This window comes from Schistocerca americana, chromosome X (assembly GCF_021461395.2).
Source record: "Schistocerca americana isolate TAMUIC-IGC-003095 chromosome X, iqSchAmer2.1, whole genome shotgun sequence".
Taxonomy (NCBI): Eukaryota; Metazoa; Arthropoda; class Insecta; order Orthoptera; family Acrididae; genus Schistocerca; species Schistocerca americana.
Genome location: NC_060130.1, coordinates 810,142,029 through 810,165,693, shown reverse-complemented (window position 1 = coordinate 810,165,693; position 23,665 = coordinate 810,142,029). Strand labels below are relative to the sequence as shown.

General features: G+C 39.0%; 1 protein-coding gene across 1 annotated transcript in view; it reads left to right on the top strand.

Annotated features, from left to right (window-relative positions):
- LOC124555488 (mothers against decapentaplegic homolog 3-like) overlaps window positions 1-23,665 on the top strand; it is a 223,072-nt gene that overhangs the window by 138,491 nt on the left and 60,916 nt on the right. The window contains exon 3 of the mRNA XM_047129411.1: window positions 18,447-18,707. Coding sequence (XP_046985367.1) covers window positions 18,447-18,707 — 261 coding nt within the window. The remainder of the gene's footprint in view (window positions 1-18,446; window positions 18,708-23,665) is intronic.

The window sequence follows — 23,665 nt, the reverse complement described above, 5'->3', positions numbered from 1 at the left end:
AAAGTTTCTGGTTACGTCAGAAGATGATTCTGGTGGACAGTAGAAGTATTCAGTAACCATTTTATGCCCACACTTCATACTGAGTCTTATCCGAACAGTCTCACATGTAACTTCAGTTTCTATCATGTTGGATTTGAGTTTCTTGTCTGCTGTGACAAATACACCATCTCCATTTCCCATTAGCATATCCCTTCAATATACACTTAAATTTCCCCCAAAATTCTCACTGCCATCAGTTTTAGGTTTCAACCAGCTTTCTGTACCAAGTATAATGTGAGCTTCACTGCTTTTCAGGAGCACTTTGAACTTTGGGACTTTGTTGTGAATACTTCAATAGTTGACCACTAGGATCTTAATACTCTAAGCTGTGGGAGGCATTTCTTTTGATCTTACACTGATACTTCTGGGTTTCCTACAGCTATCATAATCTGGATTGGATGGAGAGTCACCTAATATAAAAGCCCTGTGTGTACCCCGCATGAAGTCAGCAACCTGAGTAGCAGCCTCTGGTCTGTAGTGCACATTTGATCTATTTGTGGGGACCCTACAATTCTCAACCCTATGGTGCAAGTCCAGGAAGTCACAGCTTAACTTGTCACAGAACCTTCAAAGTCTCTGATTGTCCTTCCAGTTAACTCAGAACCAAGGGGCCACGATCAGTTCTGGGGACAGTGCTGCAAATTGTGAGCCTCATTGATACTCCAAGTGCGAGGCTGGCCTTCTCAACCTTCCCTGTCAGTCACTGGAATGACCCAAGTATGACCTTGGAGCCCACACGACAGGCATAATTTGTTCTGATGTGCACTACAATCTGCAGTTGGTTGCACCATATTTCCTCAATTGTTGCTGGAATAGCCTCTTCAACATGTTGAATGAGGCTCCCAGGCATCCACACTGAATGCAAGTGGTGCCTTTTCCTGTCTCTTGCTGCCATTTCCCTAAAGGGTGCCATCATTTGCCATACATTTGAACTGCTGATGATTAATAGATCCCTACCCTTTTGCGTTTGCCACCTCTTGACGCTGGACATATCAGGTTTCCCAAAACAGTTGAAAGTGAGTCCCACTGGCTCAGTTTCAGTGAAGGACAGCACCTCCAACTTGGTCATTGGTGTTCATTGGGGGGATCATAATAACACTGAGTCCTCCGTGGTCTCTGTCCACACTGTACAGGACACTTAGATCTACCATTGAAACACCACTCGCAGTCAAGTGGGCAAGTAATGACAGATTCCGTAGTTCCTGCAGAGGAGCAGAATCCACAGCAGAGGATAGTACTTGAGGTACCTTTGGTACCATACCACAGATATACAATTCTCGTGAACTCTTCGAACACATCAATTCTCAGCAGCCAACAATGTTTTGACAGTAGTCATTGTGATTTCCAGCTACTTACAAACGTCAACCAACTCGCACCAAGTCCGAGAACAATGTACACAGTGGGGCTGGATTTTGGCAGGTGCTATGTATACATAACAGTGAACAAATAACTTTAAACTAAGCTTGCTGATTAAAAATTAATAATTCACCATAAGACTTGAAGCAAATACACAAAATCAGATTTCTATTAAGGCAACAGAAAAACCTTTGGTAAAAGTTACTAGTTTCATAAAATCTTCTGAGGTTTACTTTAATTGTTAGCAAAGTAAAAAATAGAGTTAATTTGCAATAAATGTAGATAATATGTTCTCCTCTTTAAGAGAAAACTAGATGTAACACAATATGTTTGTTACAATATCTGCTACAGTGACTAAATCACAAATGCTGATTTACTAAAAATTAGGATTTGCACAGGCCAACAGTAACTTCCGAAAATTCTCAAAAATGCACATTTATTTGTGTTAATATACAGTGAAATTTGAGATCTATTCTTTGGCAGTAACTGTGAACCACAAATGCTGACATGCTACAATATGAGTTATCCAAAACACTCGTACAGATAAACATCTGTAAACATCTGAAAATTCTAAAAAATAAACCTATTTCTCACGTAATTATGTTATGAAATTAGAGAATGATTGTTTTGAATGAGGATAAACACACTGTTCTCAAAAATTTTAAAGGAACACAAAGAAGATTAATTCTACATTTGATGATAACAAACAGTACGGGTTTATTGCGTCACTCACAAATTTTTTAAATTTCACTATATATCACAATACAGTCTGTGAAAGATTATGCGGAAGCGATGCAAACAGTAAAATATGTGAATCTAGAATTTTGAATCAGTTTATGAATCTTGCATACCTCGTCACATGCAATGGTAAATTCCAAAGTCTGCTTTAAATAAACTTGTTAATTTCATGGATTTTTTACTTGACTGTTTCCGTGCCAACTTCTACACTTGCTTGCCGAAGATGAACACTGCAGCATGAGTTTATGTAGGTCAAAATCGAGTAAATGTGCAACACCAACAAAACACATCTTCTGCCTGTTGCAAATAACAGTGCAAAATCTCCTACGTAAAGAACATCAAGATATCCACAGATATTCTAAAAACTGATGTGCATATGTATAATCCACATCTCCTCCAAACCACAGGACCAATTTCAGGCAAACTTTATACGTGGGGTCTTGCCCACTCATCCATAATAGGGTGCCTACGGCGTGTTACAGTCTTGGAATGCTATACAACAATTCAAACAAATAACATTAGTAGTTTTATGTCTATAAAGAAATTGACAATACTTAACTTTGAAGATTTACAAGTAGTAATCGCAAACGAGGGGCGACATGCAATATAATTTACAGTCCTTGATATGTGAAATGTTCAGGCAAGTTGACACACGTCACTGATAACTAATGTCCGCAATCCAGTGCTGACCCGAGCAGCCGAGGCTAGCAGCAGTGTCGTTTATATTCCCTTCTTCCAGGTGTCACTCTTGGCGCGGTGCAGTCCAATTCCGTGCACCATCGGCCGCCGTTTCCTCACCGTCTTCTCTGCTCTGGCATTCTGCATCTTCATTCCGGTGCTTGTGGTTACGCCAGAACATTACTCCCCCCCCCAAAGCGACGGAGCATGATCATGTATGGAGTGCGACTGTGGTGGGGCATGCAGGAGCATGGACACTCTGATGGACCAGAAGTTTTGGTTGCAGAGGACATCCAGCTTCTGGCCGTACCCCGCCATCCAAGCTTCCAGCCGTACCCCGCCATCCAGCCTGCACTCTGGCAAAAACGTCCCCCAGAAAATGAGCAGGGGGGCACACATCCACCTCTTGCTGCCATGAACCAGATGAAGAGGGTGGCGACTGCTGCGGTGTGGGCGGGTCCAGCTCCATCGGTAGGGCGAGTGGAGGCAGAGGCCCCATCTCCATGGGGTTGTCCTGTGATGTTGTGATAACACTGTCTGGCGGCTGCTGTGGCCACACTGTCCTCTGGATCCGTGAATCTGGGGGGAAAAGAGACTGAAAGATCATCGTGTACATGACACAGGCGAAGTTGATTTTGATGGTGGCACTGCAAACCATTGGAATCTGAAATAAGATACATGCAAGCACCAAGTCGATGGATGAGCTCTCCTCACGCCCATTGTCTGCTGCCGCTAAAAACCCTGTAGACGACAATATCGTGCAGCACGACATGATACTTGTGGCCTTCATGTCATGCTGGATGCTGAGGGGGGTGGAGCAATGTGCGATGGTGGTGGCTGTGAAGCAATTCCGCTGGCAATGTTCCATCTCGTGGGTGTGAGTGAAACAAGGCAAGAAACAGTTGCAAGGCTTGATTCCTGGTGTTGTCAGAGCGAAGTTTGGCCATCTGCTGCTTGAATGTTCTGACAAAACATTCTGCTTCACTGTTTGACTCTGGATGGAATGGTGCACTAGTTAGATGCAGTGTGCCATTGTATTCACAAAATGTTTCAAACTCATGGGATGTGAACTGACGGCCGTTGTCTGGCACTATTACTTCATTTAAACCTTCTAGGCAAAAGATCGATGACAACACCTGAATCGTGCTATGTGACATCGTTGAGTTCATTGGCACAGCTATAGGAAACGTGCTATGTGAGGGAGACATAGCTTCCGTTCTGCTGAATTTAACTTTTGTCTGTAGAAAAAAAATTCAATTGTGCAGGCAATAGTACTGGGCTGCCTTAGGATAACTGGGATCCCCTAAATGAGTTTTCATTAGCTTCAGTATATCGTCATCACTTTGCCCTCTCCTTAAGTTCTCAAAGACTTTCTTCGAGGCAGTTTCCTGTTCGACTTCACGCATAGCAAAGGTATGTACTTCATATTAAAAAACTAGAAACCCGCCCCGTTTGCGAAAAAAGCACCTAGTGTTAACCTAGGTTTCGGCGTAGATAACTACACCGTCTTCAGAACAGTAAAACCCACAAGTGCCTAAGAAGACCTTCATCAATGAATAAAAGAACACCATAGCTATACATTTATAAACGAAAGAAAGGAAAACACAAACAGTACATATGTACAAAGTCAAAACCACTACTTAACTTAATGGTGTAAGCTCCACCTCACACCGGCCTATGTTCGATGGGCCATGACCCGCCATAAATTTTGGCAGTTTATGGTGGGTCATGGCCCATCGAACATAGGCCGGTGTGAGGTGGAGCTTACACCATTAAGTTAAGTAGTGGTTTTGATGGGCCATGGCCCACCATAAACTTTGGCAGTTTTTGGCGGGTCATGGCCCATCGAACATAGGCCGGTGTGAGGTGGAGCGTACACCATTAAGTTAAGTAGTGGTTTTGACTTTTTACATATGTGCTGTTTGTGTATTCTTTTTTTACATTTATAATTATATAGCTATGGTGTTCTTTTAATCATTGACAAAGGTCTTCTTAGGCACTTGTGGGTTTTATTGTTCTGAAGAAGGTGCAGTTATCTACGCCGAAACCTAGGTTAACACTAGGTGCTTTTTTCGCAATTGAGGCGGGTTTCTAGTTTTTTAATATATTAACCAACAATTGCTGACGCGCTGCGATGTTGAAAGTATGTACTTCATCCTTCTCCATTAAAGGAATTCCCGATTCTTTGCACAGTTTTACACTTCTCGGCACCTTGTGAGTCTCGCGTGCCTTAATTTGCAAGTTTTTAAGACTGTCACTTTATATTATCACTTTGTGACCTAGCAAGTAAGGTTCGAGCTTCTGCACACCGAGTACTATGGCTAAAGCCTCTAATTCTGAAATACCATAATTATAGTCTGCAGGTTGTAGCAAATGACTCACAAACACTATCGTTTTATGTGCCTCTTCATCTCATTCTGTTTCCATTCAAAGCAATTCTGCTGCTGTTCCGTACCCACTTGCATCAACCGAGTGTGGAAGAGTTTAAAAAGGCAGCAAAAATTATAGTAACTGGATATGACTGGGATACACTGGCCAATTGACCAAGGATGTTGATAGTGAGTCACCGAAAATTAGAGAAAGGCAACAAAAGTGATGAATGAATGATGAAGATGACACGACAGAATGACAAGCCTGGAGATTGAACCAAATAGAGCGCCTAGATGTAGCAATATTGCAAAGTGAGCGGTTGGAACACAACTGAGGTTCGGGCCCCTGTGCTGTCGTGGATGGGGTCCGGGTACTTTTGAAAATTTGTATCGAGGTCAAAAAGAAAAAAAGAGAAAGAAAAAAGGCAACTCATGTTCCTTACTAATATTATTTTAATTTTCACCCAGAGAATAACATGAATAACTATAGGTAGGCATAATTGTATTCAGAAATCAATGGGAGAAAATTCATTTGCAGTCTTGTGGCACTTTTATGGCTGGTTCAACAGTAAATAGACCATGTACAACAGACACTGGAGAACACAAAGTTCACAGGCATATGTGGAGACAAACACAATAGCAGGTAAATTTTTTGCAATTTCCTTATTTTTCTGGAAAATGTTTCCTCCAAAATTCTTCGATGAACACAGTTTTACATGTTTGAAGGAGATATCTTCCTTCAAGACCATTATGTCCATTTGGAGGAAAAGCTTTGATTGGCAGAACAATTTCACAGCCACATCAGTCCATTCTGCCATTGGACAAACTTCAAAAGGCGATTTTAAGAATCGCATTAACTTCTCTATCTCAGCGAAGTCTTGGAATCTTGCTGCAAATTCCTTCCTAAGATCAGACATAAAATTTGAAAATGCTGCAATGTCTGTTTCAGAAAAATTTTTATATTCAAGAACTGTTGGAAAGTGAAAATACTTTTGAATTACATTTCTTTTTCAAAGATATTCAGCTTGTGACGGGAAGAAGACATGCTTTGTATCAGATCACATATTAATTTCCCATTTCTGTGTAGCTTGGTACTTCAGTGAATTTCAACATTTCAGAATGTCTTTCAGGAAAGCCACAGTTAGAATCTTGCATTCAATTTATTTATTTAACCATCCTTAGACATTTTAGGACGCCATCATCATTTAACCATACAGTAAAGCTGCATGCCCTCGGGAAAAATTACGGCCGTAGTTTCCCCTTGCTTTCAGCCATTCACAGTACCTTCACAGCAAGGCCGTTTTGGTTAGTGAGACCACGAGATGAATACACTAAGCAGATTCAGAAGGATGTAGGTTGCAGTAAGTACTGGGAGATGAAGCAGCTTGCACAGGATAGGGTAGCATGGAGAGCTGCATCAAACCCGTCTCAGGACTGAAGACCACAACAACAACATAGACATTTTAAAATGTATGGACATTGTCAGTTTGTGTACAGTCACATATTTGAACAGTTTTTTGTTACATGTTGTTAAACATTATGAGACAAAAGTTATTTACAATCATTTTTACTAAGGAATTCACTTATAGTGTGAAAACAGTGTTCCTGCAAATACAATTTAAGATTTTTCCTAAAGCAGTACATGTTATCTGTTTCTTTCATTTTCTGCAGTAGTTTATTATACTGTTTTATACCTTCATACAAGAAACTATTTTGAGTCTTATGTGGATTTTTTTCTGTCTAGGTGAAGACAGTGACTTGTTATTGTACTATAGTTATGAAAACTGCTATTTGTGCTATAATTTACCATATTTTTCTTAATATACATTATGGTTTGGAATATAAATTCACAAGGTACAGTTAGAATTTCTAACATTTTGAAAAATTGTCTACAGTGGGCCCACTTACTGCTTTTCTCAATAAATTCTTACTGCTCTCTTTTGCATTTTAAATTCTGTTTGTAAATTCTGAGCACTGTTTCTCCAGAAAATTATACCATCACTGATTACTGAATGAACATAACTAAAGTATACAGTTCTCAGACAGTCATCAGTGCATGCGGATGCAAGGACTATAAGTGAGTAACATGTTGTGGATATCTTTTTCGAGAGTTTCATAGCACGCTCATTCCACTTCATTTGGTTGTCAGTGTGCAACCCGAATAATTTTGTTGTAGGACCATCATCTATGGAGAAGTTATCTAGTTTTAAATTTAAGGGAATCTGTTTCATATTAATTCTAAAGCATATTGTATTTGTTTTCTTTATCTTGAGGGTTACTTTGTTTTCCTGCAACCATTTGTAGACATTCCTCAGCACGTCAGTAGAATTTTCCAGCATTTGTGCTGGTGTGTTCCTGGTGATTAATATGTTGCTGTCATCAGCAAACAATATCTTCTCTCCATGGCTGATGTTTTGTGGGAAATCATTTATATATACCAGGAACAATACTGGGCCCAGTGGACATCCTTGAGGGACCCCAATACTGATATGTTGTGGATCCAATATATGTTTCTGAGTGTACTTTGATCCACTGGAGACGTGTGATCTCTACTGACTGTACTCTGTTTTCTAGATATAAACGAAACTATTTGCTAACCACTCCTCTTACTCTTAGTGCCTCTAACTAGTGTTACGCAATCATTGATAAACTATTGATCAATCGATAGTATCTGCACTATCGTTTCTATCAGTAATCTGGTTTAACTTTCGGTATTCATATCATTTACAATGTAATTCTTTTTGAACTGACGCCTGAAAAATTGTTGGTTGCTATTACCTCCATGGAGCGCTGACTGAAAGTGGATTGTGTGGAGGTATTTAATCAACAACAAATATGCTGGCACCTTAGCCAGTCTAAGTTGTTTATAAACTAAGTGGTTAATAGATTAGTCACTGTGGGGGAGGGGTGGTGAAAGAAGGAATTTTCTTGTGTGTCTTTCAGTGATGACAACTCATGGTTGTGCATATCTCATACCAATCAGATGATTATGGTAAAAAGCACACACTTAAATAACATAGATTTGTGAATGTACGTTATACTGATTTTAATCTTCAAATGTGTGAGCTTGCTTATTTGTAACACAGTGCAGTTATTAGCGAAAAAAATGACATTTTAAAGATTTGTTAAGTGTTTCTGATTGTACTGTATAACGCATTTTAAAATAAATACATTTATTGTTGTTATTAATTAATCACACTTTCTGTTTCTGTGTCCTCATTGTGCTTACAAGTGTTTTCAGTTTTACATTGTTAATGTGTAAAGTGATTCGAAAACACCAAACACTGACAAAGTCCTAATGCCCCTCCGTCACTTCTGCTTTTGCAGAAGCACAAATATCATTCATATGTTGGTTGCACATGTTGTGGTCGATTAGCGGTGCATGTTCCTTCAAGAATATACCAGCTCCCACAAAACTGAATAAAGTAAAAGCACAACCCGTTGAGTGTCAAGTATTTAATTTGTATGGTTGCTGGACATAATCATTAAAATATACAGTTGTATTTACATGCTGTCTGCTTTCACAGCATTGGAGTGTATATTCATAAGTAATTCGAGAGAAATGTGAATGTTTCGGTGGATGTGAGACAAGCCTAATCTCTTCTTGCCAAGAGTTGACTGTGAATGTCCAGGAATGTTTTTGCAAAACTTCAACTCCTGTAGATATTTCTTAAGCTCTTGCCCGTTAATGCTGTAACCCCTTGCTTGAAACTTGTGCGACAGGTGAATAAGCTCACCATTATTATTTTCTTTTTCATTTCTTCGAGTTTACATCATTCTGCAACCTGGTTAGTAATTTTTTGAGCCTCACGGGGAGTAATTCTACCTCTAAAGCTTCTGGCTCCACAGGTATCATAGGATGTGACCTCAGTGTACCAACAATGGCTTCTTTGTCACTTTATTTCATTATTTAAGCGCCACACAACAACAGGATTATTCATCACACAACACTAGTGCCACAACTGTTGTATTGCTGGCACTAGCAGCCGTGAGACAAACAGCACAGTAGCGAAGAAGTGTTCAGAATGGTACTGACATAAAGCGATCAGTACCTTTTTGCACACAACCGATAGTATCTATTGGCTGAGGAATTCCACCCTTCCAAGATTATTTTGTTCGTGTAAGACACACATAAATAAGTTTTTGTTGTTGTTTTTAAAATGAACCATAAAAATCAAACGTGTGTGGAATTTTTTCAAGAAAGTGGGGGATAATAGTCAGGCTGTAAAGCATTATTTCTGCGTTAAAGATTATGAACATTATCAGGTAATAGCAATAATTTAAGAGACCACTAAAAAGAAAGCGTGGTGAAAAACTAGGAACCACGAATTAATAATAGAATTGAAAGGTGAGGGATCAACTTGTGAGCTAGATCAAGTGCAAAAGGTGCAACCAAAAGAATCGAGAAGCTCCATAAAAAACTATTTTAACAGAACACAGTTGTATGATGCCAGTTCAAAAGTAAAAAAGAATGTCTTTATTAAAAAATGATTGCTATCGGTATGCTACCGTATGTAACTTCCAACCATCAAAGTTTGAAAAAAACTGTTTATGCCTTAGACAGCAGATATGAGTTGCCAGATAAAACCACATTTAAATATCTACTGGCCTCAAAACTATAGGAAGAGATAAAAAATAAATTAGAGAAAGCCCTCAGAAAATGTAATTTTTTTACTTTTACAACGGACATGTGGAAAAGCAACATGAATGAAAGCATGCTGACATAGACTTGCCACTTGATTATAGGTGAAAAATTAGTTTCACCCATATTAAAAGTATCAAAAACTGCAGGTCATCACAACACAGAATCTATGCACATGTAACTAACATTTTTAAAATGTTTCTTTCTTTAGCTCGTCAATGCCATGCTGAGTTTCGTTTCATTCTTGTGATCGGTACATGCCGGTGTTAGTCAATTCTTGGCAGTTTCACCGCTCCCCTCCCCACCCCCATTCCCCCTCATCCCTCTTGTCGATAGAAATCTGAAGCCATCATGCCATTTGTGTTCTGTTTATGGACACTGCCAACTTTAACAAATCAGTGAATAATTGCGTTACAACAGGCTTAATATATTTTCTTATTCATTACTACAAATAAGCAACACATTTGAACATAGATGTCTCTATAATGTGCTTTCTCAAAACATTGTTACTTCCGCGCCCGAAGTTTTCACTTGATAGTTTGTGCAATAGCATACTAATATGTGAGAAACTAACACAAATCCCAACAGCACTTGAACCAAACTTAATGCAACATTGCAAAATCAGCTGGCATTGGCGTTACAGTTACTATATAAACAACTTGCTTTTGTGGTGATTTATATGGACTTCTTCAATTGTGTTAGCAAATAAGAAAAGAATTAAAACTTTCGGTACTTATAAAACAGTGTCGGTATTAATGCATATATTTGCCAAAAAGGACTAACTACAGCAAGTTGTAAATATAGGCTTTACTAACTGAATCAGAACTTTCCAGTGGTAATGGAAAATTTTCAGTTATTGTGTAATGAAAGCTTTTGTATCACTGCTACAGTGAAGCCGACGAAACACTATCAGGTTGTGTCAAGTGCAAACTTTGAGCGGCGCTGGTATATTATAGGAATCGGTATGGTGGGCGAAGGTGCCAGCACTGCTGTCTCTTGCCGCACCTTTCCTTATCCTTCGTTAATACCATATTGTGCTCTTTATACCACTCCGTGCGCTTCCCCCAGTGAAATGCAAAACACCCAACAGTACTTCTACAAGCTACACACTTTATGTTGAGTGCAGTAAAATCACAAGTGCTGCCGATCTCAGCGATGTAGCAGCTGTAGCACTGCAGTAGAGTGATGGCCCTTTTGTTTTGTACTTAGTGTCAACTCAACTGAGAAAAAACATAATGAGTGAAGAAGCCACCCTTCATCTCTTCAACACAGTTTCAATCTTGTTATTCCCATGTGCAGTTTATACCATATCTACTGCAGTTTGTCAGCAAGTATGCACACCTAAGGTAACAGCATTGCGTGGCAGACCAGTAAACAATTCCCCTCTCGCATCCCTATTCCTTATGATGACCCTCTTCTTCTGCTTCCTCTTCCCGCATTCCCCTTGATTCTAAGACACTGAAGCTCAACATAACATCGACAAGTAATATATTGACCCAATTTCTATGAGAATTACATTTTTATGTAGAAAAGTAATTTTTCGTATAACAAGACATTGAAAAAAAAAAATTTTTTTTTTGACAATTTTATGCAAAATTTCAGACATACTGGCAGGTTACTTTAACATTACATTTTTTTCAGGTCATCAATCAAATCTTACTAGAATATAATATCCATGATAAGACAGTGGTAGTGGTTGCAGACAACGCTGCCTAAATTTTAAGGATTCAACATTCACCTTGTTTTGCCCACTGCATCAACTTAACAGTACAAGACTGTTTCAAAACAGAAACATTTTCCAAACTTTTATTGAGAACAAAAGCTACTGTGACTTTCTTTCATAACTTTACACTAGCCCGTGACAAACTGCGCAGTATTCGAAAAACAGCAATCAATCAATAACTGAGACTGATACAAGAGGCGCCGACTCGATGGAACAGCTCGTGCCGCACATTCAAAAGAAGAGCTTGAGGTTACGATCAATGAAAGTTCAAATGCACTGCCTACCCTCACAGATAATAGATCATCGGGAACCTTTTGACGTAGCAACAACAATCTCAGAGGGGTCATTATACCTCTTACACAAGCACCTTGACAACTAATGAAGGAGGAAGTCTTGTGGATTCCTTCATTAAATCAGGCAATGAAAGAGTTAAACCATTTAACACATTGACTGTTAATATGATTGTGACATTATTAGATCCTAGGTTTAAAAAACTTCGTTTCAGGACGTTTCAAGAGGCAGACCTCGCTGCAAAATTACTTCAGAAAGAGTATGCTGCTATCGTCACATCAACACCAAGAACAATACCTGAAACAGAAACATCCATGAGCAATGCTAATATGTCTACTGATAGTCCAACAGTTTAAAATCGGATGTTCATAATTTTTTTTTTTTTCCCCCCAAATTAGCAACAGCATAACGTCGATATCGTTACACCAGTCAGTGATTCCATAATGGACCTACGTCAATATTTTGAAAAACCTGTAATAGACAAGTATGCTTGTGTATTAGAATATTGTGCAAAATCTAACATTATGTTCCGTGTAATGGCCTGTAAATTTTCGTGGTGTCCAGCGACTTCAGTTCCTGCATAGAGGGTTTTCTCCAAGGCAAGATAAACAATTACTTAAAAACGCAATATACTAAAGGAGAAGAATTTAAACACCTTACATATATCTTACATAGTTGTATTTTAAACAACAGACTAAAGGACAAGAATTTAAATACCGTACTTTTTATACAACAAAATATGCATATCTAGTAGTATTGTATTTTAAGCAATAAAATTTTTAGAAAGCTATTTTTCATTTGAAATACCTGCCCAAAACAATCGATAGTTAATCAATACATCAATAACTTTTAAAAATACTGTTGATAATAGGATGTGTCAACTATCGATGTTTGAGTAACACTACCTCTAACTTGTGCAACATTTTCTGATCATCAACTGTATCAAATGCTTTAGACAGGTCTTGGAAAAGGCCAGTTACATAACTGTTCTCATCTAGTGCTTCTAAAACTGTATTTGTGAATTGTGCTATTGTGGATTCTGTGCCTCTGCGAGGCCTGAAACCATACTGGTCATTACAAAGGAATTTGAATTTGCTTAAGTAGCTCATAAACCTGTTTTTCATTATTGTCTCTATCACTTTGGAAAAGGATGACAATAGGGCTGTTGGTCTGTAGTTCTCAGTGTTTTCTACACCACCTTTCTTGTGAACTGTAAAAATTTTTGCATGCCTCAGATAGTCAGGGAAGCAACCAGTTTTTAAGGATTCATTTATGATTTCTGTTAGTGGAGGTTTGTACCTTTTATGCATTTTTTTTCAGCACATGCACTGGAATTTCATGTAAACCTGCAGAGGTTTGGTTCTTTAATTGCCTTACAACATTCCATTCTTCCTTGTCAGTAGCTGGAAGCAATACCATCAAGTTAGCTATATGCTACTGTGTTGGTTGATTAACACTTTTGCAAAATTTTTCTCTAACTTTATTGCAATGCTGCTAAAGTAGGTATTCACATCATTTGCTAGTTCTTTCGGGTTACTTGCTCGGTTTCCTTGTTCTTGATTTGTGTGTTTGTACACCTCTGCTTCACAGTTCCTGTTTCTTGTTTCACTACAGCCCATGTAGCTTTACTTTCATTATTGGGGAAATTTATCAACCAATTATTGGCTGATTTTTTTTTTTTTTTTTTTTGCAGTATTGAGTACCTTCCTGTAGATTCTTTTGTAGTTTTTGTAGTAGTGCAAAAAATCTGGATCGCTATTGTCCTTTTTAATGGAGTTTAGGTATTTACAAGTTTGAGCAGATTTTTAATTCCTTTACAAATCCATTTATTTTTGGTGGGTGTAGCCAGCCAGTGTGGCCAAGCGGCTGTAGGCGCTTCAGTCTGGAACCGCCTGACTGCTACAGTCGCAGGTTCGAATCCTGCCTCGGGCATGGATGTGTGTGATGTCCTTAGGTTAGTTAGGTTTAAGTAGTTCTAAGTTCTAGGGGACTGATGACCTCAGATGTTAAGTCCCATAGTGCTCAGAGCCATTTGAACCATTTTTTTAGTGGGTGTTCCAATAGGAATTAATGCTTTGGGGAATGTTTCTTCAAATTTTACTTTAAACTCAGACATGAAATGGAGAATTTCCTATTCACTTCTATTTCTGTATAGACTTCTTCCTAACTTTCATGTGTTAACTGTATGTGTTGTATTCTCTTTAGCCACTTTTATGTCACCTTGTTGTTTCTGTAGAGCTGCACCATGGGAAGCAAGGAGAGGATGTTAGTTGGTGGCTGGTATCCTCGTTCTATAACACAAACTGCACACAATTAATAACTGGTTCTATATTCATAAAGAAAGAGCTACTTAGGTTTCCATGTGCTGTGGTACAAGCTCTCTTCTGCATAGTCCACGTAGCCTTAATGCTGTTTAAGTAGAAGTCCACTATGTTCACTATAAGGTTGCTATGTGCTGCCTGTCTCTGTGCTAGAGGCTAAGTCTGCAGCTCCGTCTTGGTGACATGCCGGAACTCCACAGTGTACTGACTCGAACTAACTGGCGTAACAGGCTCTAACTAACTGGCTATACTAACTGACCCTCTGGGCCATGGCGGCGATCCTAAATACTGGTTGCTGAGAGGGCCTTGGCAGCACATTTCCAGCGAGACTTGTTGTTGGCCTCTATTGATACTCTCGTAATCTCTGTGCCGCATGGTGTGCTGGTGCCAGCACAGTAAGGAAAATTCTTGCAAAGCTGATGGAGAGTAGACTTTTATATACATGCAGTTTGGATTCTTGTCAACAACATCCTTTTTTTGTCTTCAAAAAGTGCCAGAGCCACTTCCAACATTATTACCCCCCACCCTATTGCAGTGTCATAAAATGGCTTCTGCTGCTTATTAAGCGCCTAACACACGTGCAACACTTTTTCGGCAGATTTTTGCTTGCCCGCTCATAGATCGATTTTGTAAGGTCGTGCTCTTTTTGTGAGAAGGAATATGTGCCTAGAGATTATTTTGATGAGCTTCGCTACCCAGAGGAAAATTTTATGGAATTGTTGATGATATGTTGGCTAATGTTGCTTTAAATTGACGCGTCTAACACAGGCAGCAGTTTCATTGTGTATGAGGCAAACTTGGAACAACTCCAGGCCTATCACGTAATGTAATGTAAAAAGAAAAAGAAAGAAAAAAGAAATCGATGCAAAGAAAAATTATAAGCTTCTTGTTATTACAAGACAAATTAATGACAGCTCCATACATGGTTGCAACGATTCTTGATGGAGTATCGACAACATTTTTCTATTTTATTTATATTTGTTCTTCATAAAGATACCGACACCCAGCACAAAGCACTTACCAGTGCACCAGAAAGAAGCCCCTTCCATGTCACAGGTCGCTGCCGCCCTGTACACCTACCCGAAAGATTTATCATTTCACATCGAAGTTTCATAAAGCAGCATTGAGCTTTCGTTCAAGTAGCGTTAAAATGAATATGCCTGCTCCAATTAAAAGAGGCCTTTGAGGTTGCCAGAGTCATAAATCAATTTATAAAATTTCATATTTCAATAAATAAAATTCTTGTATTGCCATCAGGTGTGCAGAACTTTTGTGTGAATCAATGCAACAGACTGTGACAGCTGGCCAGCGTGCTCTCCAGGGCACCCTCCTGTGCTACGCAGCATAGCGACTGTGTATTTAATATACCTGCTAACCATTAACAACTCAAACCAAATGAGTCACTCAGTTACTTGTAAAATACTGTTATAAGTGGTAAGGGTGGCACTCAAATGTATTGTTATCTACAAAAAATTAATTTTTTAAATAATTTTCTTGAATACACTTTAAAAATATTGTTGGCTGTCCAATTTTCTGGACCGCTGTCTGCCAGTTGCCGACCGCTCACCTGGCGGCTCTCGTCTAGGTCCGTGTCCCCTCCAGCCCCAAAAACTACACAGAGACTGCCAGTTAAACGTTTCCTAATGCTGACTCGATTTGAAAAAAATATAATATTACCTCACAGAGATGCTACATTTTGGCAGCCCGAATACTAGTCAAAGACTGTCTATGTAAACATCTTGAAAGTTCATTCTAAATTGCCTACTAAGCTAGCTTTAGTGTTTTGTACCACCTTCACAGCGATTCTATGAAATAAAATTCTAATTAAAAAAGTGAGTTTTATCTCGAAGTTACTGAAATCGTGATTAAGAAGCTGTCAGTGTGGATAATGTCGACTGTCTAGTTGGAGTCGTACACTAACATTTAAACAGTTAATATTAATAAACGAAGTTGTGCGTTTTCCGCCGAGCTTCACAACGTGAATCACCGTATTCTGTGTCTCGTCTGGTACAGTATGGCTCCTGCTTGCACCTACATTCATGTGCTAAGTGACTATCTGTGCTTTATGGCACGGGGATTGCTACCGATCCTAACTGCTTGCTGGCGTATAGCGGCATAAAACTTTGGATTGAGGTCGAGACCTGCAGTCTTCAATGCACGTCGACACGGTTGTCTAGCAGCTTAGATCTTCTTGAAATGTCTGGAAAAAAAAAAAGTGACTGTATCATCCAGAGAGCAAAGACATCATCCATTTAAGGTGTCTGAGCAGGTTGTCCGTAGTCTAAATAGCATAACTGCAAACATAAGTCCGTAGCTGAGAAATACTTTACTCCTTTCGAGCTGTCTAGGATGCCATTGCTGTACGGCCAGCAGTAGATATCTTTTTCATGATTTTGTTCAGTCGTCAGCAGTTGAAACAGAAATGTCATGTGCCATTCTTATCCTTCACGAGGATCCCAGCAGAGGACCGAGGACTCTTTGAAGGTTCAATAATGTCATCTAGCAGCATCTTCTCTAATTTATGAAAGATTACCTGTAGTTCAGCCGGCAACACTCTGTGTGAACACTGGCTAATCAGCAGATGATCTCCATTACTGATATGGTTGCTGACCCTGGGTCACTTGGTGTGTGTTTTCTCCACTCTGGATTTGAAAGCATTCGAAAATGGGCGCAGAATGGCTAACACTTGCTTCAGTTCTTCCTCAGTCAGGCCAGATGCTATTGGCAGTTCGATAGTAGCTTCCTTCACTGCATTGTGTATAGTGGTACCAGAACATGATTATACATCGATGGCATTTAGCTGACTGTCCTAGACTGGTTCAGCTGGTCCTACACTCATACCTTTAGGGTAGAGTTGTCTGTTCATGACAAATAATGATCCAAAGTTTTCCTTGATCACCCCAATCTTTTTTGAGCCTAAGTAGCTTTTGGGCATTGACAAATGCATCATAGTTAAACTGAGCACCCGGATTGATGACAGGAACTCGCCTCACTGATGATGGCAGGGTAACAATGTCTTCAACAACAAGCAACCACCCAGAGCAATCTGTATTATGTGTGCTTGTTGAAATAGCTTAGTCAGTCTGGTCTTTCACTGTCTATGACTACTTGTTATGCATACAAGAAGTCCCGTCTAAGAATGACATTATGACTATATTCTGATAAAAATACAAATCAAAGGACTGTTTTCTGTCATTGATGTTGAGAAAAGTTTAAGAACCAGCATTTAGAAGTGATGGCAAAACGTTTCTACTGCCACCAATATACATCTTGTGTAGGGACCATGTAGGGAAGATGAAAGGAATTAGGGTTCATATGGAAGCATATAGAAAGCTATTTTTCCATTGCTCCATTTGCGAGTGGAACAGGAAAGGTAATGACCATTAATGGTATAAGGTACCCTCTGCCATGTACCATATAGTGAATTGCAGAATATGTATGTAGAATGTAGAATTGTACAGGTATTCCATTTGATCCAGTCACCTTGCCTCTGTTAAGAGATTCTTAGGTCTCCAGTGGCTTAGAAAAAGAGATAAACAATAGAATTGACCATTCATGATTAAAATTTGCCTTGCTACATTTCTTCAGTCTTCCTATGACAGCTAAGATTTCTTTGGAAGGGAGTGGAATAACTGCGATTTATTATGTGCATATGAGTTTACTTTATACAGGCACTCAAACCCTTTCTCTCTTGAGGTAACAGTGTATTGTTCATCACTGTGACTGGTCGTTACACATGAAAAAAAACTTATGACACTATGTAGAAAGTCAGTTACCATGCTGAAAACAAGTACAGTTCAGTTGTAACACATACTCTATGAATATTACCATAGTTTTGGTTGAAATAAAACACATTATGATGTAAATTATTATTTTGTTATGTTTCTGATCAGAACTTATTGATCATGTATTAATAAGGTGTTTGTATTCAGAAATGCTTTCAGTTTGAGTGTGATAAAATTTGACTCCTGAGAATAATGTGTTGCACACTAATTTTTATTGAACTGATTGATGCATGTCCAGTGTCACTATTTGCAGAAATTACAGCTTCTGAACTTCCTGCTATATTCATTGGACATGGTACTGTCAATATGAAATGTAGATAGTTTGATGATGTTATAATCTTTTTTCTAAAAACAAAATGACACAATAAGTAAGACATGAATAACAGTTGTTTAAGGCTAATTTTCTTGTAGCACTACACAATTCATTGTGGAATCATCACATAGCAATAATATTCTTTTTAAAGTAGCATTGTGAGTAAATCATAACTAATTATCTCTTTTTAGCACTACCAGCTATCTTGGTACCACGTCATCCGACACCACCAGATGAATTATTTTCAGTTTCTACACCACTGTCGGTAACTAGTCCAGAAAATGACCATGGTGAGATGTGTTCATCAGTACCCGAGAATACATCGTTCACACCATCACCTCCACCATCACATCCTGGTCTGCCCGCTACACCAACTCTACCAGCAACTGAAACACCACCACCTGGCTACATGTCCGAGGATGGTGACAATATTGACCGAAGTGATAATATGAGTGAGTATTTACAAATAAGTGTTTTTTCATATGTCTTATCTGTTATACTGTATTGTTCACAAACTATTAAATGAGCAAACATAACATCTCACAGTACAGTGAGAGCATTGAGCTGTCAATACACATAAAAAAGAACATAAATTTGGTAACGCAGCTTATGAACTTGCATACTTTTTCACAGAGCACAAAGTGCCCACCCCCCCATCCACCTCCCCTACACACACACACACACACACACACACACACACACACACACACACACACTATTAGAGTTCTGTTGGCTTTCGGATGGATACAAAGTTCTGATTTAAGATACTTTTAATCTCCCTCTTACTAATCAGTTAATGCAAATTTATCAACAGTGTAAGAAATTCTTATAAAGCAATTATTTCCAAAGACAGTTAGCAGTTAGGGGAGAAGTGGACAAGTTACTCTTACAAGCAAGTTACTTCACTTCCGTCCTGCTTACCTGAAATGTGATTAATATACTTAAAAATGCAAGTCACATAAACTAAAGTACAAAACAAAAAGGAGTATCATGAAATTTGAATATTACACAACAAAACTTAAATGAAATAATTTAGAAGTAATTAAACAACTGCCAGTTCTACTGAACAATCTGTTCACCACCTAAATGACAATTAGAACAACAGTGATTATGTATCTATTTAGCCAAGCATGTGTCAACAGAAGATACACACACAGTTCCAACAGCACAAAATGGTGCAAAGTAATAATGGGAAATGCAAACAGTGGTTTTCAGTTGCCAGTAAAATCTCAAGTGATAAATTGGCGTAAGTAATGAACACTCAGTACTAAAAAGTACTGAGTAGTGAATGCCATTTTTGTTTTAGTAATAATTATGTAAACTGACAATAGCAACTACTCACATGCACAGAACTCGTGTAATTTGCACAAGAATTTCATTTTGGGTTTTCTATCTCACCTGATCTAGAATTCACTTTCATGTATAAACCACAGTTAAGCTTCAACACAATTGCAACATCAAAATACAAATCAAATCAACACAAAATAATAGTTTGACAGTCAATACAAAATGAAGTGTGCAAAATGAATATACCCATTTACTTGAATCTTTAATTGCTCTGGACTACTTTAATTGAAGTTAATTGAATTTATTTCACTCCTAATGTGGATTGCAAGAATTAACTTTGCCTCTAATTATTATTGAACAGAAGAATTAACTTATTAAGGCATATTTAATAATTGCTCGGCATCTATAATAATTAATCTCAGTAATACTTTCAACAAGAAACAAACTGGTGTTATTGTTCTTTCTTACAAATGTCCCTTTAGCTTTAAACAATTACTCTAGAATAATTGATAATAGGAAAGGATTTGGACCCTATTAAGGTGACAATGTCATGGGATAATAAGTAGATTGAGAATCTAAAGTTTTGACAATTATCACATATTATTGAACTAAAAGGTCACTCATAGTCACTGCGTAATGCCTCACAATGTTTAAAATGTGAATGAAACTAATATGAACTTATAATTCCATTGAGGCACTGTCTTGACTGTCATTGACAGTACTCGTGTTGCTCCATATAACACGGGCACGCTTTGATCAACTACGACCAATTATGGGGCAGGATCTTTATGTTCTTAGACCCTCATTAATCTGCCCACACTTATTATGCCTTTGTGCCTCACAATTAACAACGTGGCCTTGCATAGGCCTAATTTTCCACAATATGTACTGCTCACATGTCCACTCACCCTCGTGTCTCACTCTGCAGTAGTTGTGCTGCACACTCGCTCTGACGTAACACACTGCGTTGAGAGACGGTGCTAGCTGTTATAACTTCACTCTTTCACAAATGATATGACATTTAATAATTTTTTAGAACATTTTGCTTGGAGTACGGTGGTTTTCTTATTGCATAAAAATGAACATGGAGAGTCACAACTGCAAGAAACTTCTTTTTTTATGAAGTCACCGGTTTTGGTCTGTTTTAGACCATCTACAGACCCTGATGGTGGCCACCATCTACCATCGTGGTTGTAAGTCTGAAGATGGTCTTAACGGACTGAAAATGGTAACCTCATAAAGAAGAAGTTTCTTGCAGTTGTGACTGTTAATGTTCATTTTTATGATACGACATTTCACTAAAGACTTTTATTGGTATTGACCCAGTACAAAATATATTATATTACACAAATTATTTACATAGGCATCACATTATTTGCATTGATTAATAAACATATTCCATTTTCAATTTATGTATGACAGTGTAAGATCTACAGAAAAAAATAATCAAATTATATTTACCATATACACTACTGGCAAAAAAAAAGGGGTGGCACATCTGTATTAGTGTCACAACTTCCTGTGTCTAATTAATTTTAATTTTATCCTCAGCTATATGTACTGCATTAGGTATCATATGTAGCCTCTGTGTTTCAAGGGTTCTCGGAGCACAGCATGGAATAAAATATGCAAGAAGCCTCAGATTGCACATTTTTCTTTATGGCAGCTATTTACCTTTTTTATGTGTGACATTTAATTAGTGTCAGTTGACGTGTAGTGCATTATGGCATTTACCTGACTATAATAACATATCCATAACAGAAAATGTAGGGTCACATTTATAGATTACTCCACATGAACAAAACTGAGCTCCTAAGGCAGGAAAATCAAACATAGCATCATCCAAGGTTTAGTGCTGGGCCTGCTCCTGTTTCTTGCCTACATTGATAACCAATTGGGGTGGTGCAGTGGTTAGCACACTGGATTCGCATTCAGGAGGAGAACAGTTCAAACCTGCATCTGGCCATCTTGATTCAGGTTTTCTGTGATTTCCCTAAATCGCTTCTGGCAAATGCTGGGATTGTTCCTTTGAAAGGACACGGCTTATTTCCTTCCCCAGCTCTCAGCCCTGATCCGAATTGTCCCGCTCTTCAGTGGTCCCAAAACAGCTTGTTTCAGTCAATCCCATACATGTTCAATTTGGTTCATATCTGTGGACCAGACAAGCCATTCCAGTCTGGTGATCCTAGCATGCTGAAGGAACATGTTCACGAGACCAACACAATGAGCACCTGAGTCCGTAAAGACCAAACGGCCTCCAAAATGTTAGCTATATGGTCTCACTATTGGTTGCAAGATCCCATCCTTGTACCATAGAGCAGGTAGAGTGCCGTCAGCAACACAAGAGGTGTATGGTGGCCCCACGTATGCCGTGCCAGAACATCAGTCCACCACCACCATCTTCACATGTGAGATGCATTGTCGGAGGTGGTTGATATTACCGAGTTGTTTCCAGTATGTCATCTGTAATTATCGCAGTACAGACATATTGGAGGTTCATCCGTAACAATGCCTGATGCCAGTCCTAGGGTGTCCATTATGCACGATTTATTGCCTATCTGTAACAGAGCCCATGTTCTTGTAGTGTATGGTGTGGTGGTTGCCACTGTTGTCGGTGGTGGAGATTCCTGTGACACAAACATCTCCTAACAATTTGACCCAATATGAGATGTCTTGTAGGCTTTTCAAATGCCAGAATTCAGTTCTGGAACATTCAGCACAGGGTTCCTTTGACTCGAAAGTAAGCAATACGTCATCCTGTGCACCTGTCATATGTGGACAGCCTGTGCGGTGTAAGTCCTCGACACTACCTGTCAATTGGAACCAGTTCCACATCTGCACCTCATTAGTTTGACTCCTGCGTACATGTCCAGCAACTTCCCTGGTTGACAAGCCTTCTGTGTGTAATGTGACGATATGGGCCCAATTGTTGGTCACGATTGTCCTTTGCTGCACAATTGATGCTCACGCTATTATTCTGCAGACGTCGCTAATGCATTCCCACTGTTGCCTTTCTTTCAACTGAAATGCTGCAATCCATTAGCATGTATTGTTTCTCCCATAGATAGTGCTCGTGGTAAGTATGTATACGCCAACAAACAATGTCAGTGGTGACCTTATGATCAGTACCTGCATGTCATATCAGGGTGATGGAAAACTTTTTTTGATGTGTGTATAATCTTTACATTTACTATTGAATGTTGCTCATATAGACTCTGTAGCTCTTGTCTGTGGTAGTAGATGGAGTTTATTGTGTTAGTGTAAAAACAACACATTTCCATAGGATAAAAAATGTTAATTTTCCGAAATTCAAAGCTACATTAAAAGCGTATTACTAACCATTCCTTCCATAAAATATTGGGATTCTAGATTTGCAAACCCACATTAGTTCTGCTAGAACTATTTTCATTATTAAAAAAAAAAGGCACATTCATATATTACAATTATTCTTCAACATTATTCAGTATAGTCTCATAATTGTTAGTTGTAGAAGCACAACAACTGACTGTTATGATCAAAAGAGGTCACATATTTTAAGTAGTGCTATTTTTGCTAATTTAGCAAAACATTGTGTGACTGTAGACTTTCCTGAGCTATATTTCTGGTAATCAAAATATCCACGGGTGTACTGCTGGTCTATAGTGTCCAACGGGCACAATATTTCGGCGATCATACATGTCGCCATCGTCAGGTGAACTGACGGACTGAGCTCCTGTGAATGTGCCAGCATGGAGATCCGTACGCTATGGCTGCTCAGAGGGAACTGGGTTCGGTCGCGGCGGCGGCCAATTTAAATACCCTCCGCCCGCGGCGTGTTCCCTCCACCGTCCGCGCCCCGCGCCACGGTCGTGCAGTGGAACAGATTGCGACGGCGTCTGAGATGACGTCGGAGTGATGGCTTCGTCCGCCATGGTCGTCACAACTATACGTTTGCTCAATTTACTCTTGATTAACCCAATTGCTGGTTCCCAAGCCTTGCTAAGATTATAGCCACAGTCACGGTTTATGAGGTCGTCATTGGTGTGAATTTCGATGGCCTCTCTAACAATGCTGTCCCAGTATCTCGACGTCTGTACCAGAATCCTCGTGCGGTCATACTCCATAGCGTGATTTTCCGACAAAC